An 18,845-nucleotide genomic window follows, 5' to 3' on the forward strand; every position below is an offset into this window, starting at 1 on the left:
TAAAATTACCGACGAGTGGTCGATTTACAATTTGATGCGAAATCACATAAGAGAGGTTATGTTACGAACGGTAAGTAAGTTAACATTCGGGCTGTAATAGTACTACGTCATACGTGAAGCGAAAAGTTTCCAACGTTACACGTTGTAAATTTACATTAGGCTTTTTTACAGTGAGTGAGTCAATTCAGTGGAATAGAAATTTCTACTGATTTGCTGTAGATTCTGATTTTTTAAATGCGCGTTTCATATTTTTGTGAAGTCAATTCAGAATAATAGATTTTTTGAAATTTTGGTGGTTCCCGTGGAATAGAGCTCCGAGGTAAATTCGCCTATTAAGAAGAATACAACTTTTGAATTCTTTTCAATTCTACGCTTCTTACCGGGTGTTATTTATGTTTTTTGGGTCGCTGAATTCGAATCCGAACTCAGTTTTCCGCCATCACGTCAAGTTTCTCCACAAATTAATAAAATTCAAAAAACTGACTGTAAACAAGATTTAAATAAAAATAAGGAGAAGATTCTATTAAAAAACAACTTTAAAACTCTGAAAAAATATTATACAATGTTAAACAATCAAAGAAAGTCGTAAATATTCAAAATTTAAGATGGCGGATCCAATATGGCGTCAATTTTTTTTAAATTCACCCAATTCGCCTGAATCTAGTTACTCGGGGGTTTTTGGGGTTGCTAAATACGAATTTCACCTTAGTTTTCAAAAATTCAAAATCTGATAAATTTTTTAATAATTCGTTAGCCATATTGGATTTTACATTTTGCTTTTTTTTAAACTAAGGTAAAATTCGTATTCAGCGACATCAAAAACCCCCAAGTAACAAGTTTTAAGTAAATCTGATAATTTTTTGAAAAATTCGAAAGCCATATTGGATCCGCCATTTTGAAAAAACTTGACGTGATGGTGGAAAACTGAGTTCGGATTCGAATTAAGCGACCCAAAAAGCATATAAAAAACATGGTCCGGTCAATCCTTCCTTAAAAAAAAATTTTGTGGTCCTGTGTTATCAATTAAATATTTAATTGAATCAAATAATATTTATTGGACTCAATTAAAAGGTATTTGCTTCAAATACTTAAATTATTGGTTCAAATACCATTTAATTGACTCCAATAAATATTATTTGATTCAAGTAAATATTTAATTGATAATACCCAGTAAAAAAAGAAGTATTGAGTGGAGCGTTTAGGAATTGAGTGAAGCTCTGAGCCAATACGGATTCGAGTAAAAACCGTATTGGGACGTTTGACTCAATCTTTTTTTCATCCGCCGAATACTGTCTTATTTTAGCATTAAAATTAAAATCACATGACCAGAGTACACATTATAAATTGAAAGCACAATTGTCCTGGAATGTAAAAATGCCGATTTCGATAAGAAACAGTGAATATTTGTTAAAAATTGGTAAAAGCAAAGTTTGACAAGCGCGACTGAATTTACCATGTGAATAAATGAATTGGTAAGTTTAAATGGACGAAAAGAAATCTACTGTTACCGACAGAAAGTTCCTAGAGAATTGTTAAACAATGAAATTTCATTGTTTTGTTGAATTTACCACAATTCTCTAGGAACTATCTGTCGGTAACAGTAGATTTCTTTCAGTCCATTTCGTCCATTTAAACTTACCACTTCATTTATTCACATGGTAAATTCAGTCGCGCTTATAAAACTTTGCTTTTACCAATTTTTAACAAATATTCACTGCTTCTTATCGAAATCGGCATTTTTACATTCCAGGACAATTGTGCTTTCAATTTATAATGTGTACTCTGATCTTGTGATTTTAATTTTAATGCTAAAATAAGACCGTATTCGGCGGATGAAAAAAAGATTGAGTCAGACGTCCCAATACGGTTTTTACTCGAATCCGTATTGGCTCAGAGCTTCACTCAATTCCTAAACGCTCCACTCAATACTTCTTTTTTTACTGGGTAGTCAATTAATCGTTTATATTTGAATCAATTAAATTTTTTTTTAGTGTATATAAGTAGGAAATGTATATTGGAATTGGAAATGTATACGTAGAATCAGAATGTATAACTCCAATTGGAGTTGATAACAGTTTAACAGTTTTTATCAACTAAGGATTTTTTTCCATGTAAAATTAATAAAAAAGAGTTAAAAATTAAAAAAGTACACTCGAACCTAGATAAGTGGTCCCTAGATAAGTGGGAATCCTCTTTAAGTGGAACTTTTTTTGCGGTCTATAAGTGGGAAAACGTTACTTATATAAGTGGAACTGATTTTTTGAAATAAGGCCTCTATAAGTGGAACATTTTCTTAAATTTACCTCTATAAGTGGAACTTTTCATTCATTTACCTCTGTGAGTGGAACATGTCCTCTATAAGTGGAACTTTTTATTCATGTACCTTCATAAGTGGAATCTAAAACTTTTGATTAAACCACGATTCATCTGCTATTTTACTCGACACGTGTACTTGTTGTTTACTATCTGTGTATTTGCAAAAAAGTTTTCTAGTGACTCAGGTCTTTATTTTATTTAAATTGATTTATTACCAGGACTATAAGTATAAATTATAAGTAAATTATTTTCTTTAGGCCGAATTACTTACCCGAATTACTTCAAAAATATTCAAGAAATTATATACCTCTTTAAATGGAACTTGGCCTAAAACGACCTGGATAAGTGGAAAACTGGATAAATGGAATACCTCTGTAAGTGGAACAAAAATTTCGGTCCCTTCAGGTTCCACTTATCCAGGTTCAACTGTATAATAATAAGGAAATAATATTAAAAATTATAAAAAACTGTTACCATCTCTAATTGGAGTTGGTAATTTTAATAGAAGATAAATTATGTTCTAAAAAAAATATTTGTAAAACCCCAAATTTTTTAGAGGTCCGACAAAAAAGTTGTAAGTGAAACAAAAAGTGTAATTTTTGTGAACACAAAAATTTTAAAAATCAATTTTTGTCCACAAATAATAAAATTTTTAGTTTATTTTGGTCGTTAGTATGTACACAATGGAAACAAAACTAATAAAAGAATAATCAAATAATGTGGCTGAATCAGTACTCTACTATGAAATATAATAATTCACGATTTCAGAAAGGAAAGAAAGAAAATAAAAGAAACAAATTATTTTACATTTTTAAGTGATTCAACTTATCAACTCAAGAGTTTTAGTAACTTCATAAATAATTTATTTTTATGAATATTCATTTAAACAGTAACAATATTTGAGCATCGTAAAAATATGAACGATACACTGAAAAAAAAGTTTATTTGATTCAAATATCCGATTAATTGACTATTATCAAATAAATATGTTTCCTTCGTCCACAAAATTTTTCGTTCAACGTTATATATATATATAAATAATAATAAAAAAAAAAAAATAAATAATAAATAATAATAATAATAAATAATAATAAAATAATAATATTATTATATATATATATATATATATATATATATATATATATATATATATATATATATATATATATATATATATATATATATATATATATATATTTATATATATTTATATATATATATATATACTAAATTTTCACTTAAAAATCCATTTTAAGACGATTTTAAGGGTTTTTTTTTTAATTTTTGAAAACAAATTTTTTTACAACCCCTTCCAAGCTTGAAAAATTGATAATGAAAGGGGTATAATAACCCTTCCAACAATACGTTAATTACTCACACATATGAATTCCTAAGAAAATTCTGAATTTTTGACGAAGTTGAAGTCCACAACGTTTATCAACGAAAAAATTTTTTTTTTTTAAATAGAAGATTTAACTAATATAACAGATATCAAAAGAAAAGTCACAAACACAACAGAAAGCAAATATCAAAACTCAAAATCATAAAAAATTACATTTTTTTACAAACTTAAAATACCAACAATATGTATGCAAACTAGACCAACTTGACAACAACATATGTAAAAATTAGAGTTATGAATTGACCAAGGATTTTATTTTTGGAAATGACTCCTATAGTGAGTCTCCTAATCATCCTGGAGAATTTCAAAAAAAATCGCCACCCGGAAAATCTCAATTTTTTGCCCTAATAAATCCAAAATTAAAATTAGGTAAAAATAGAGAAAAAAATGTCAAAATTAGACAAATTAGTTATTCCCTTCAATTTAAGACCAAATCCATGAAAATCCGATAAAATTTGTAGGTTCCAGACAATTTTAAACAGTAAATTGTAAAAAATGCCAATGTACGCGGGGCGAGTTTAACGTCATATAAAGCTCTACAAAGCTGCAGTTTTTAATTAATAACTTTTTTCTAATTGAGGCTTATTTTTTTTCGAAACGGTTTTACACTCGGAGACATTTAAGGAATAGAATAAAATTTTAATTTTTTTGTTAGGACGTAAAGAACATATTTGTTTATTAACATTTTATGAACAAATTATATAAAAAATTATAAAAAACAAAAAAATTTTAAGACAAAAAATATATTCAAATAGTACAATCCAAGGCGAAAAAACCCATATTTTAATTTTAAAATCCGTCAACAGGAACTCGAGAAAAAAATTTGTTAATGAAGCAGTACTAAAAAATTCAATTGTTAATAACTTTTACAAAAAATTATTTTTTGCCTTAATATTTTCAGGGATTCTTCTTAACGATATTAGGAGCCAAAAAAAACTATTTTGGTTAAAAAAAAATTTTTTAGTTTCAGGTGATCCGTTTGAGAAATTCTGACCCAGTGAGAAATAAAATTATGCATAAAATGGATATATTTCTTATTTCTTAATCATAATTCTTAACAATTAACAATTTTCTAATATTTTTTATAAATAAAAAGCATACAAATTTGTATAATTTAGATCAGTCAAACGAAGTTTCTTATAAAAAGCGTATAAAAAACAAAATTTATTTGTTAATCATAACTTTTAAAAAAATTTTTAATTTTCTAATTTCAAATATTATTTTATTATAAATCATGAAAAATACCTGCATATTTTCTATTTGTCAAACAATATTTTCTAAAGAAAAAAAAAACAAAACCATACGCAAAAGTCAAACTTCAGATGTGGACAAACAGAATGAATGAATTATTGATTATTATATTTAATAATAAGTAATATTATATTTAATTATTGCATATTTTTACTTAAGTAATTCATATTTGGTACAAATAACTATTTATTTGATGCTATAAAATAAAATATTTATGTTCAGTAAACATTTACTTATCTCAAATAAATAAAAACAAATAATTATAAATACAACCGAGCGAGCGTTAGCGAGTGAGGATATGTCGCTAGTACATCAATAAGTTTGGTCTAAATGTAATGAAATGACTCACGGATAAGAATATGTTTATTATTGTGTTTAATTATGTTTACAAAAAAAACTGTACGCTTGTTTTGCGAGCATTTGTAACGAACTATAGCTAGTTGCATAACTATTTGAAGTGACAAGTTATACAAGCAAACATTATCTTCTTTAAATATCTAAAACTTTAAATATATTGTTTTTACATGAGTATAGCAAACCCAGTTTTTATGCATTAGTGACACGAATTTTATTTGAAAGATAGTTTAAAAGTTTTATAATTTTTATAATAATATATGTACAATTAAAATATTGTCTGCAAAAGTAAGTAAAGAAAAATAAAATTAAGATACTATATAGCTGTAATAAAATAACGTCTGACAACTTAAACCACAAATTTCTATATTCATTAGTGAAACAATTAATTTTTAATAAATTAATATTACGCTGATAAAAATATTCACTTCATGGTAATATCACATTTAATATTAAGTAGCCTTAAAGAAACAACTCATATAACGACATAACGTTTTGAGCTTCAAAAATTTGTTTTTAACGGACAATTTGAGATTTTTGATTTACACTTACTGTATTGATAAGAAATACAAAATATTCTCCAATAAAACTTCTGAGGCATCTTAATGACGAAGTAAAACTTCTAATTTTTGTAATTTTGTTATTAGATTTATCTGAACTTATAAAAAATGATTTTAGGTACTATTCACTACGCCCCGGGAAGGTGTGCATCACGCCCGGTCCGGGGCGTATTGGATAGCTCTACATTTCTCCGCAGAAAAACAATTCTAAAAAAATAGAAGGGATTTTTGCATTTTCGTTTTTAAATTTTTGAAAAATAGTATCAAATTCTTCACTAGCCCTTATGTCTGGATTTTTGAATTGACCCAGTTTATCGGTATTTCAGGGTACTAAAATACACTGTAAAAAGAAAGGTACTAATTTAGTATCCATTTTGGTACTAAATCGTAATTTGGTTCTATTTTAATACAAAAATCAGTAATTTAGAACCTTTTTTTACAGTGTAAGGTAACTAGGATCTATGTAGGAAAAAGCCTCCTTGCACCCCGTAGGGATCCAAAAATATGTTTTTTCGAAAATGTTTTTTTCCTTAAAAAAAATTTTTCTACCAAATTGTCTCACTCTGTTTTTCTTGTTTAAAATGATTCCAAAACCTTAAAATTAATTAATTTTAAATTTTTTAGAGTTGGGCACAAAAATTATTTTTATTATTTTTAGAAGGTACTAAGTCTAAAACCCATCTTCATGAATTTTTTCAGACTTCTTCGTTATGTGCGCTACATCAAAAAATTGATTTTCTTAAATTTTTAGCCGTTTTTATCGTTTTGGCCTTTCAAGACCAAATTCCCAGTCCGTAAAGTGTATAATGTAAATATTTTCGCGAAAATTATTTAATTAGCTTTTCTATTTATGTAACCACTCTGAATTGGTGGAATTTTAAAAAATTAAGAAAGAACTAAGTTTTCAAGCATAGAAATTTCAGAAAATTACATTTTCTTTCTGTTGTACTGTTTTTTTGACACCTACCCGTGTAGAAATTTTTCTACTGGGGCCATATTAGGGATTGAAACGCCGCGCCTGATCTGGTCCACATCAGGGGTTACTCAGGGGTTTTTGAGGTTTTACGGTACAATGCTTATTTTGATAATTTTTTACTCTTAAACAATTAAAGAAAAAAATTTGTCAAGGTTCAGTTTCGATGGATTTTTTCATGCTCTTTCAATTGGAAGTAAGTATTTTGAAAAAAAAATTTTTATTTAAAAAAATAAAAATTAAAAATAATTTGACTCTTTGGGGGGGAAGGATACGATTTTTTAAAACGAAAACTGAGGTTTTTCTCTATAAGATATAAGCGGTTCCCAATGGGAAATTAACCATTGGCGCAATAATGGTCCTATATTGGGAGCCAGTAGTACCAATGATGGTGCAATAATAGCAACCAATATTGGGCCACTATTGCCAGAGTGTTGGGATGATCACGACTTTGCCAAGCATTGGCAGCCAATATTGGATCACTATTGGCTGCCAAGGCAAATGCCGGACTTTCCAAGCCTTGGTTATTCATTGGCAACAAAGATTGGACCAATATTAATGACTAATTATTTACCAATGCTTCAAAATTAAATTAATGCTTGGTTATTTCTTGGTTACCAATCTAATCTAATCTAACAACCGAAATCGAGCTGGATTTTCCTAAAGAGAGGAAAGTAAGCACCTAGATTATAAAACCCATTGTACCAGACTCCAGCTCACTCGTTTTTAACAACCCCTTAGAGTCCTGTTCTTCTCCAGAAGTCCAGTATCTCTTCTATCGATAGGTTGCTCACCTGCTTAGGGTCAATAATTGCTTGATAGCCTGATCCTAGCCAACGCTGGGCATTCAGATAATATGTGAGTCGAAGTATCGTTACTCTCCCCCCACAGTCTGCACATAGGTGAAACTTGTCTGTCTATTTTATGCAGATGGTATTTCAATAGTCCATGACCCATAAGTAGACAAACTACGGTTCTAACTCTGATCTTGTCGAGTTTTAGGAGATCGCTCGCTCGCCTCTTGTTGAGTACTAGCCCCAACAGAGTTTTCGCTTGCCTTCCCACCCCAACGTTCGCCCAATACTTCTCATGTTCCTTTTGACCCCATCTTCCTATGGATCCCTTAACCAACCACGGCATTATTGACACTGCTGGTTCAGGACCTATAAATTCCGTCTTGGAAACGATTTTCGCCGAGAAAATCTCTTTCATTACCCTTGATTTCCGAGTGGCTCGGTACCCAAATCAATGAAAGTTTATTTGCTGAACCCAACTCATCTAGTACGCTACGGCATTCCCAGACGAGTTTGGATTCTATTGTGGGATTTTTCAGAGCCCCTAAGGCCGCCTGATTATCCACACAAATACTAATCCTCTTGCCCTTTGTTCCATTTCGAATGGATATTTGGGCGCAAGTTAAAATCGCACAGACCTCTGTCTGCCAGACCGTAGCATATTGACATAGTGACTCAGCCACTTTAATGCAGCCAGTTCTTCGATAGATTCCGAAGCCTGCACCGCAGTCCATCTTGGAGCCGTCTGTATACCAGACTTCGTCCCCAAGTGGAAAACCTTTCTTCCAGTCCATTCTGGAAGGTGTAGTAATCTTAAAGCGGGGTTTAAATTTCACCTTCTTGATCATTCTATCTTGCACCTCTTGCAGAGGTACTTCGGCTAGCATGAATCCCAACGCAGCTGTTGGCATGGTCCTTATAGCACCCGTAATACCCCTGAAAATCATTGCTTGAAGTTGGTCCAGTTTCTCTTTAACCGTTATCAGTTGAGTCCTAGACGACCAAACAACCACCGCGTGAAAAAACCTAGGTTTTAAGATCATCTGATAGAGCCAGTTGACCATATTAGGCCTTAGTCCCTACGAAGGCCCTATCGCCCTTCTACACGCCCAAAAAGCAGTACAGAACCTTCCATACTGATATTCAAAATGTTCCCTCCAAATCAGCTTTTTATCCAGGATTATTCCCAGGTTCTTAGCCGATTCAGAAAAAGATATTTCTTTTCCATAAAATATCGGTTTCTTTAAACTCGGTACTTTATATTTTCTTGTGAAAACTACTATATTCGTTTTCTCTGGGTTTACAGATAGTCCAGTTAGATTGCACCAATCCTTGACAATCTTAAGTGCACGTTCCGTAAGTTCTAAGAGGGTCTCAATTGAGTGCCCTCTTATAATTATAAGGAAATCATCCACATAACTTTGCGTATAATATCCCTGGCTATTGAGGTTTCTAATTAACTCATCTGCCACTAAGCACCACAATAAAGGAGAGAGGACTCCTCCTTGTGGGCACCCTTTGGGGCCATTCAAGTATTACGTAAGCATATTTTTCAGATTTTTAGACCCCCCCTCCCACATGTAAGATTTTTTTATATGCATTAGCGCTATTTTTCTAATGTAAATAAGCAATAGCTAGACCCCCCTCCCCCTTAAATGCTTACGTAATACTTGAATGGTCCCTTTTGAGACAAGGCCTGTTACTTTAGCCTCACCATACTCCGCTTCAAGGGCCCTTTCGCGAAGCATGCTGTCGATCCACTTAATTAGCGGCTCGGGCACACCTCGCTTCCTGGCTGCCCTACAGATAGCTTTGCTACACGGAGAAAAAAACAAGCGTTTGTAGTATGGACCATGTCCATACTGCAAACGCTTGATTTTTCTCTCCGTGCATGCAACAAAGTTTTATCAATCCTTCAGTAACCTGTCGTAGTTTACCCTACCCGTGTAGAAATTTACCGTGTAAGTGTATGAGAAACTGTCCAGTTGCGCTAGATTTAATCTAGCAACTAGATGGGAAAAATGGACAGGCTTGAACGAGGGATATAACTCTAGCAACGTCAAGATTTTGTACAGTTATTTTGTCTAGTCCTTGTCTAGTAAAATAAATCATTCCTAGCCAGTTCCTGGATATTAAAATAATCAGTTTCTACATACTGGGAATAATTGTTAGGTTTACAAATAATAAAACAATATTTTTCAACTTTACTCTTTTGTTTTTTTAACTTTTAAACAAACAAAAGAGTAATACAAAAGTATTTGTTATTATTACAATTCCTCTTACAATTATTTTTGAAATTAATTGTAACATATTTTGCTACATTGGATTTTTTCTTTAAAACACAAACACATTCACTATAAAGATTCGTACTTTACCGATAATAAAATGAATTGTATATTGTATTGTTGCAATCACAAAAAATTCACTTAAAATTACCAAAGTTTTATTACTTATTATGAACATTATAATATGAAAAACAATCTGAGACTATGAATGATGACATCACATGTCCTTTTTCTAATAAATCTTCTTTTCGCTGTAATATATTTAAACTTGTACACTGTCCCTGTTAAAAAATGGAAAACTGAAAACTTTTCACTAGATTTATAAATTTGATTTTATCTTCACAACAAGATAAGTTACAATTGTAGACTCTTGGTTTCTTTTCATCAAGCACTACGTAAAGAACTGATTTCGTCTGCTAGCTTAGTAGACTCTCAGAGCCACCTTCTCCACGAACTTGTACTAAATTCTTATGTCAGCGTCCTAGACAGTGCCTAGCTAATTCTTGGACAACCTGCTATACGAACTTGTACTGAATTTTCAATTCAGTATCCTAGACAAATTTTAGCTAGATTCTAGACTGTCTTCATAGCGAAGAAAATAAAGGGGAAAACTGTACATTAACATTTCGGGGCCAGGACAGCTTTTTCAGAATAATTTCCCACGATAAATGCTATCTAGCTGTAGTCTATTTCTAGGAAGGCCACGACAAATTTCTACACGGGTAATACTGGAAAATCATATATAGGTTATTTTTACAAGGAATCCTATAAGTATCACATATAAATTCTTATAAGATTCTTTATAGGAACTGGCGTAAGTTCCTATGTAGGATTTCTATAAGGATAACCTACAAGTATTCATATAGTTTCCTATTCCTTATAGGATTTCTTGTAGGTATCTATATAACCGCTATCCGGTAAGAAGTGAGGAAATAAAATTATGTAGTAAATTTGCTTATTCAAATGAATTCAACTTTTGAATTTTTTTCAATTCTCCGGTTTTTACCGGGTAATGTCAATCCATCAATATAAACCGTGGATATAAAAATTGAACAGCAATGCTCTATCAGCAATCATTATGAGATTCATTAATCTTAACTATGAGATATACGCTTATTAGCAATACATTGTCATAATTCGCTCTCTGTTTTCACATTTTCCCATACTTGTTCATCTTTTACCAATACTTCTATTTGCACGCGGATATCAATAATTTCATACTGGGTACACGCATAAAAAATAAGGTTTATAGCAAGGCTATAAATTTATAGAATTGGATTTATAGAACTCTGTATGGTGTAGAAGAAATTTTCCAATACTTTTAAATGCCATTTCTGTCCAATTCTTTTCTATACCCTGATAGGACCACGTTTCGTCTAAAAATGAATGCTATTCAATTCTTTTTGTAATTTTTAACAAAGACAAAATTTTTTTCTGAATGCTTTCCAATCCCATCCGAAATTATTACAGCCTGTCATTATATCACTTTTCAATTTTTCATTGGAACCGCGTTTCTGCATGCATTCAAGCAATCTTCTGGATTTTTGTAATTTATAAGATACATACAGTGGCAGATTTTGTAAAAAGTGTTTGTGTTCAAAGAAAAACTTGCTGAAAAATTGATTGTTTACCAATTTAACGTCATTTAAACGAGTCAGGGCCGTTATTCTGTTAGACAATAAATCATAACCTAAAAATTTCAGAGACCTTTAAACACTTTTAACCCTCTTAACTGATAATTTAATAATTATTCCTTTTTAAAATAGCAAATAAATTCATGAGTGCAGTTATTTGAAAGTAATTGAACATTCTATATGTCAATAATATTAGTATTATATTATTATACTACTGTCGCAGAATTCAGAAGCATAGGGCAGAAATGGTATTCAAAAGGATAGAATTTTTTTAATGCTTCTTAATCTTTGCTTTCTTACTGGGTATTCAAGAGGATTGATATCGTTACTTTTCATATTGCTCTCACTGGATAGAAAAGTATTGGACAGAAATGGCATTCAAAAGAATAGAATCTTTTTAATACTTTTCAATTTTTCGTTTCTTACTGGGTAACCTCTGTACTTAAAAACCGTGTTAAAAGTTTTTTGATTGTACGAACGTCTCATTGCAATAAGAAAACCTTACTTTGTTAGGTTCTCTTGCCGTAATGGGACGGGACGCGTATATAATTGACGCACCAAGGTCCTGCATGCGATACCCGCACGGCCTATATGATAAAGCTACGAACAAGTGCTGTGCTATAAAGCCCTTTTCTTTTTTCCATGTACATAATTCTATTACTCATTTCAGAAGGAAAAATGCTACTACTGAGTATCATATTTTTAACCTGCACAGGAGTTTTGTCTCAAGTTCCTGGAATTGGAAACTGTCCAAAAGTAAAGGTTATACAAGACTTTAATGCAAGCAAGGTAAATTTAAACAGATTGTAAGATATTGTATATAGGTGTGTGTGCTTAGACTTATGAGTAAGTGGGGACTGTGATTATAAGGACGATTGATAAGACGAACAGTTCCTAATTAGACACGAAATGTTATGCTCGTATAATATTAATGTAAATGTTCCAGGTATTTCTTCTAAAAATATAAATAATACGTTAAATTCACGTTGGTGGACACATTTCCAAGGCATTTTTCCCAATAGTTAAAATCCTCAATCCCATAATCAACTTTTCCTCACCTATTATTTTCCTACTTTTTCCAATCTATTGTTTTCACAACCTTCAATCTTTCAACCAATTAACTTCATATTTTATTTATTTATTTTATTTTACACTTGTTTACAACACATAAATGTGCATACAAGGGAGTGACGCATATATAAAAATATAATACAAAATTTCTTCGGTCGTACATCAGTAAATCAAACTCTCATTCTTTCTTTAAATATTTTAACAAGTACATTTATCAGTCTTTTAATTTCATTACTATTCGTGGAGGCGAAAAGGTCCAGCCAGCACTCGATCGGAGAGTCACTGTTTTTTCTATCTTTCATAAATTCTCCCAGCATGTGTTCACATGCTGGGCAGTCTATTAACATGTGAAATAAACTTTCATTATCTAAATGACAAAATTCGCAAAGGGTTTCTGTAGGAAATTCTATTTTTTGCTTATCAAACGCGATTCTGCATATATGTTTGTTCAGCAGTCTAATCTGCGCTAGGATCTTTTTGTATCTTAGTGGTAGATTTAAAAAAAGATAGTTACGCGAATCCCACGATAGGCCCAGGCTGGGATAGATCAAAAGGCTCCTTGATAATTCAACACAAGTCTTATCTCGTTCATAAATAAATTTCTTATACGTTTCTAAAATAAGGCGATCATTAAAGGTAAAGTTATCAAAATCCAAATCATCCAAAAGCCCCCCAATTCCACAGGGCTCAAAAAATATAGTTCTAAGTTGGTTAAACCAATTAATTTTATTGTTGGGCTGTCCCCTCGCTCGTCTCAACAGACCCAACGCGCACTGTCTGGGATATCGTGATATATCCATCTGTGAAATTTTAATTAGCCAGGACAGTACGAGCCTTAGTACCGCTGAGGCCAGGTGAGGAGACGCCGTTTCCAATCTTACTGCGTAGTTTGGGGTGCAATTTGGAAGATTTAATAATTTTTTGTAGAAGGAAAGCTTCACTTTCTCAATATCGTCTAAGCTACTCATTCCCCATATTTGGCATGCGTAAAATAGAACGCTACCCGCCAAACTTTCAAAGAGTCTAGAACACGAATCCCAAGAGTTTACCCTTGTTGAATAGATCGTTCCCAGGACCGAGCCAACCGCGGAACTCGCAGAGTTTATAAATTTCTTGGAAGCAGGGGCAAATGAACATGAATTATGAAACGGTACCCCCAAATACGTGTATTCATCAACAACCTCGATATTTTCATTGCCATACTTAAAGAATTTGAAATTTTTTTTTGCTTTAGAATTTCCAGACTTCGTGCAAATTACTATCTTTGTTTTGTCAATATTAACCGTAAGCTTATTTAAATCACAATACTTGTAAAGTGCATCCAATTTTTTAGACATTTCTAAAGGGGAGTCAGCTAATAGAACATAGTCATCTGCATATCCTTGCATGAGTATTTCCGTTTTATTATTAATTGATATTCCCCTACATCCCTGTTTTATAAAATATTCTTCCATATCGGCTATAAACAAGATAAATAAATAGGGACTTAGCACATCCCCCTGGAGCAAACCAAGGGTAATCTTCACACTTTCCGTTACTCCTTCATTAGTTCTTATGCTAGTGTATGCATTCTCGTAGAAATTTTTAATTACATGGATACATTTCGAGCTAAGACCCAGAGAATACAATTTTTCCCAAAGTATATCGTGCGGAACTGATGGAAAAGCCCCCTTAAAATCTATAAAGGCGGCATAAACTACCGCGCCCGGATTGCTTAGATGGATTTGTATAACAGACGAAAGGGTAAACAAGTTATCCAGACAGCCTCTGCCCTTTCTAAACCCCCCCTGAGATTCTGGAATCAAATTTTGCAATTCAACCCATTTAACTATCCGTGAACATAAAATTTGTGTAAAAATTTTTGGTAGAGAATTAACCAGAGCTATGGGTCTGTAGGTGCCTGGATCCCTGGGATCCCCCTTCTTTTTATGAAACATTACAGTTGTTATATTTCCCCAATCTTTAGGAACTTTCTCTTCTAATAAAATTTTATTAAAAAGATGGTATATAAGCAGAATCCAATTTTGTGGTAAATTTTTATAAAAATTATTATTAATTCCATCTAAACCAGGGGCCCCCTGGCGGGCGGGTTTCACTGAATATCTACTGAATTCGGTAGACGTTCGGTATACGTTCGGTAATTGGTCGAAAAATTCAATAAAAAAGCATAGAATGTTGAAATAAACTATTGAAAATAATAAATGGAGTATTAAAGTGTAAATTTATCCAACATTTAGGGTAAATTATGTTGTAAATAATTAAATATTAATGTGTAAAGTGTAAAAGTGCTAATGTGACAGTTGAAATAGTGTGTGAAATTTATTAATTTGTAATGAAAATAAGAATAGAATGCTAAAAAAAGCAATCAATATATATTCTTTGATATGTAATGTATTTAATTCATTATATAGTTTTGTTAATTGTTGCATATTAACAATAAAAACATTAATTAAAGTAATAATTTTTTCTACCAATGTAAAGTGTCGATAACATGGAGTGTAGAGAAAGGTAGCCGCGCTCAACACACGCTAGGTGGCAATACTCACGATTTTCTTGTCTGAATCGTCTGAATATTTAATTTACAATTTAATTAAATACTATTAAAATAGACCAAATTATCAAGAAAACTAAAGAGTCAATTATAGAAAATATTGATTTAATATTCATGATTAACATTTATGCGCGATTTATTATAAAACTTTTTGAAAACAATTATAATTCTTTGTATATGGGCAATTCCACGTAAAATTTCAGTCGACCTTTAGAATCGGCAAAACATACTTTTTTCTTTTCTATATTGAAAAAAACCGGAGAGGTATTTTTTTCTAGGACAAATTTTTGAGTTATGAATTTTCAAAATTTTCGTTTTTTAAATGCAGATCTATTTTTAATGTCGAATAACTAAAAAATATTGTTTATTTTTATTTTTTGACAAGAGAAAAAAGTTTTGTTCTTCCCTGTACTATTCAATAATGATAACAATATTTTTTTTATGTTTTATTAAAAAAATAAAAATTTTTTATAAACAAATTAGGTTTTTTTAACTTTGGGTATGACAAATTTTTCTTCTTTAAAAAACATACCTAAAAATGCTGGAAAGTTAACAAATAAGAATATTTGTAGAAAAAATAATGTTTCCTTCTTTTCCATTGCCATGGAAAACAATTCAAAACATATGTAAATTCTCTCAAAAACTTAAAAAACTTATTAGCACAAACAATTACATTTGTTATAAAAAAAATTATTTACTTCTTAAACAAATTAATAATTGCTTATTTCTGAAAAAATTAATATAAAACATTTTTAAAATTCAATTACAGGCAAACCTCTCTAGGGCGGAAAGCAATTTTTAGTGGCCAAAAGTTTTTATTTTCTTTTTAGGGGGTTGAGACTAAATGTTATATTTAAAAAAAAATGAAATATATTCACCATTTTATTTTTTATTAAGGCAACGAATCAAAGAATTGCTTTTTGTAAATAGGAGGAGTTTAAATATTATTTTTAGTGGCCAAAAGTTTTTATTTTCTTTTTAGGGGGTTGAGACTAAATGTTATATTTAAAAAAAAATGAAATATATTCGGGTCAGAATTCGTGAAATTTTCACAGAAAATAAAAAGTATTTTTTTTAAATCGAAGTGTTGAAAAAACATTTCTATTTGGCCTTAAGAATGTGTCCACCAAAAAACAGGAAAAAAAATTATTTTTTATAAAAGTTATTGCAAAATTAATTTTTTAGCAACTTTTTAAACAAAATTTTATTTCTCCTAAATGAATGAACCGATTTAAATGAACTAAGCGGGAATATCAAGGGGATAAAATATACTTTCGTTTAGAATTAGAAAATTTCTAAAAAGTTTATTTTTTAATAATTATTTAATAAATTTTTTATAAACAATTAATTTTTTTTAATGTTCTGCGCCTTTTAAAAATTTGAAAAAAATATTAACATACACTTAAAACTATAAGAAATCAAAATCCGTTGAGAAAATTTTGGAGCGACAATTATTTTAAAAGTTATAAACAAATTATATTGGCGCGGTGTTGTGCATCAACGCTGAACTTAGTTTTTGACCATTTTTTTCAATTTTTATGGTTATATAATTGAATAAAAATGTTAATTTGACAGTGTTTTCTTCATTTCGTAGTTAAAAATAATGTTTTAATTCTGAAAATCATCAAAATCGCATCTTCGTTCAATATAATTTGTTTATAACTTTTAAAATAATTGTTGCTCCAAAATTTTGTCAACGGATTTTGATTTCTTATAGTTTTAAGTGTATGTTAATATTTTTTTCAAATTTTTAAAAGGCGCAGAACATTAAAAAAAATTAATTGTTTATAAAAAATTTATTAAATAATTATTAAAAAATTAACTTTTTAGAAATTTTCTAATTCTAAACGAAAGTATATTTTATCCCCTTGATATTCCCGCTTGGTTCATTTAAATCGGTTCATTCATTTAGGAGAAATAAAATTTTGTTTAAAAAGTTGCTAAAAAATTAATTTTGCAATAACTTTTATAAAAAATAATTTTTTTTCCTGTTTTTTGGTGGACACATTCTTAAGGCCAAATAGAAATGTTTTTTCAACATTTCGATTTAAAAAAAATACTTTTTATTTTCTGTGAAAATTTCACGAATTCTGACCCATTCACCATTTTTTTAAATAAGGCAACGAATCAAAGAATTGCTCTTTGTAAATAGGAGGAGTTTAAATATTATTTTTATTGGCCAAAACTTTTTATTTTCTTTTCAGGGGGTTGAGACTAAATGTTATATTTAAAAAAAAATGAAATATATTCACCATTTTATTTTTTATTAAGGCAACGAATCAAAGAATTGCTTTTTGTAAATAGGAGGAGTTTAAATATTATTTTTAGTGGCCAAAAGTTTTTATTTTCTTTTTAGGGGGTTGAGACTAAATGTTATATTTAAAAAAAAATGAAATATATTCACCATTTTTTTAAATAAGGCAACGAATCAAAGAATTGCTCTTTGTAAATAGGAGGAGTTTAAATATTATTTTTATTGGCCAAAACTTTTTATTTTCTTTTCAGGGGGTTGAGACTAAATGTTAAATTTTTAAAAAATGAAATATATTCACCATTTTTTATTAAGGCAACGAATCAAAGAATTGCTTTTTGTAAATAGGAGGAGTTTAAATATTATTTTTATATAAATATTATTTTATTTTTTTAAATAATATTTAAACTCCTCCTATTTACAAAAAGCAATTCTTTGATTCGTTGCCTTCATAAAAAAATGGTGAATATATTTCATTTTTTTTAAATTTATCATTTAGTCTCAACCTTCTAAAAAGAAAATAAAAATTTCTGGCCACTAAAAATAATATTTAAACTCCTCCTATTTACAAAGAGCAATTCTTTGATTCGTTGCCTTATTTAAAAAAATGGTGAATATATTTCATTTTTAAAAAATTTTAATTTTAGTCTCAACCCCCTGAAAAGAAAATAAAAAGTTTTGGCCAATAAAAATAATATTTAAACTCCTCCTATTTACAAAAAGCAATTCTTTGATTCGTTGCCTTAATAAAAAATAAAATGGTGAATATATTTCATTTTTTTTTAAATATAACATTTAGTCTCAACCCCCTGAAAAGAAAATAAAAAGTTTTGGCCAATAAAAATAATATTTAAACTCCTCCTATTTACAAAGAGCAATTCTTTGATTCGTTGCCTTATTTAAAAAAATGGTGAATATATTTCATTTTTTTTTAAATATAACATTTAGTCTCAACCCCCTAAAAAGAAAATAAAAACTTTTGGCCACTAAAAATAATATTTAAACTCCTCCTATTTACAAAAAGCAATTCTTTGATTCGTTGCCTTAATAAAAAATAAAATGGTGAATATATTTCATTTTTTTTTAAATATAACATTTAGTCTCAACCCCCTAAAAAGAAAATAAAAACTTTTGGCCACTAAAAATTGCTTTCCGCCCTAGAGAGGTTTGCCTGTAATTGAATTTTAAAAATGTTTTATATTAATTTTTTCAGAAATAAGCAATTATTAATTTGTTTAAGAAGTAAATAATTTTTTTTATAACAAATGTAATTGTTTGTGCTAATAAGTTTTTTAAGTTTTTGAGAGAATTTACATATGTTTTGAATTGTTTTCCATGGCAATGGAAAAGAAGGAAACATTATTTTTTCTACAAATATTCTTATTTGTTAACTTTCCAGCATT

At 29.9% G+C, this 18,845-nt stretch overlaps 1 protein-coding gene across 2 annotated transcripts in view; it reads left to right on the forward strand.

The window, feature by feature from the left end:
• The first annotated feature begins 5,354 nt into the window (after positions 1 to 5,354).
• LOC122500727 (apolipoprotein D-like) overlaps positions 5,355 to 18,845 on the forward strand; it is a 109,659-nt gene continuing 96,168 nt past the window's right edge. The window contains exons 1-2 of one of the 2 annotated variants that reach the window (XM_043609797.1): positions 5,355 to 5,611; positions 12,240 to 12,358. In XM_043609797.1, the coding sequence (XP_043465732.1) occupies positions 12,248 to 12,358 (111 nt within the window). In that variant the 5' untranslated portion in view covers positions 5,355 to 5,611; positions 12,240 to 12,247. Of the gene's footprint in view, positions 5,612 to 5,738; positions 5,758 to 12,239; positions 12,359 to 18,845 lie in introns of those variants that run through there. The other variant, XM_043609798.1, reaches the window with a different exon arrangement.

This window comes from Leptopilina heterotoma, unplaced genomic scaffold, assembly GCF_015476425.1.
Source record: "Leptopilina heterotoma isolate Lh14 unplaced genomic scaffold, ASM1547642v1 Lhet_190, whole genome shotgun sequence".
Lineage (NCBI taxonomy): Eukaryota > Metazoa > Arthropoda > Insecta > Hymenoptera > Figitidae > Leptopilina > Leptopilina heterotoma.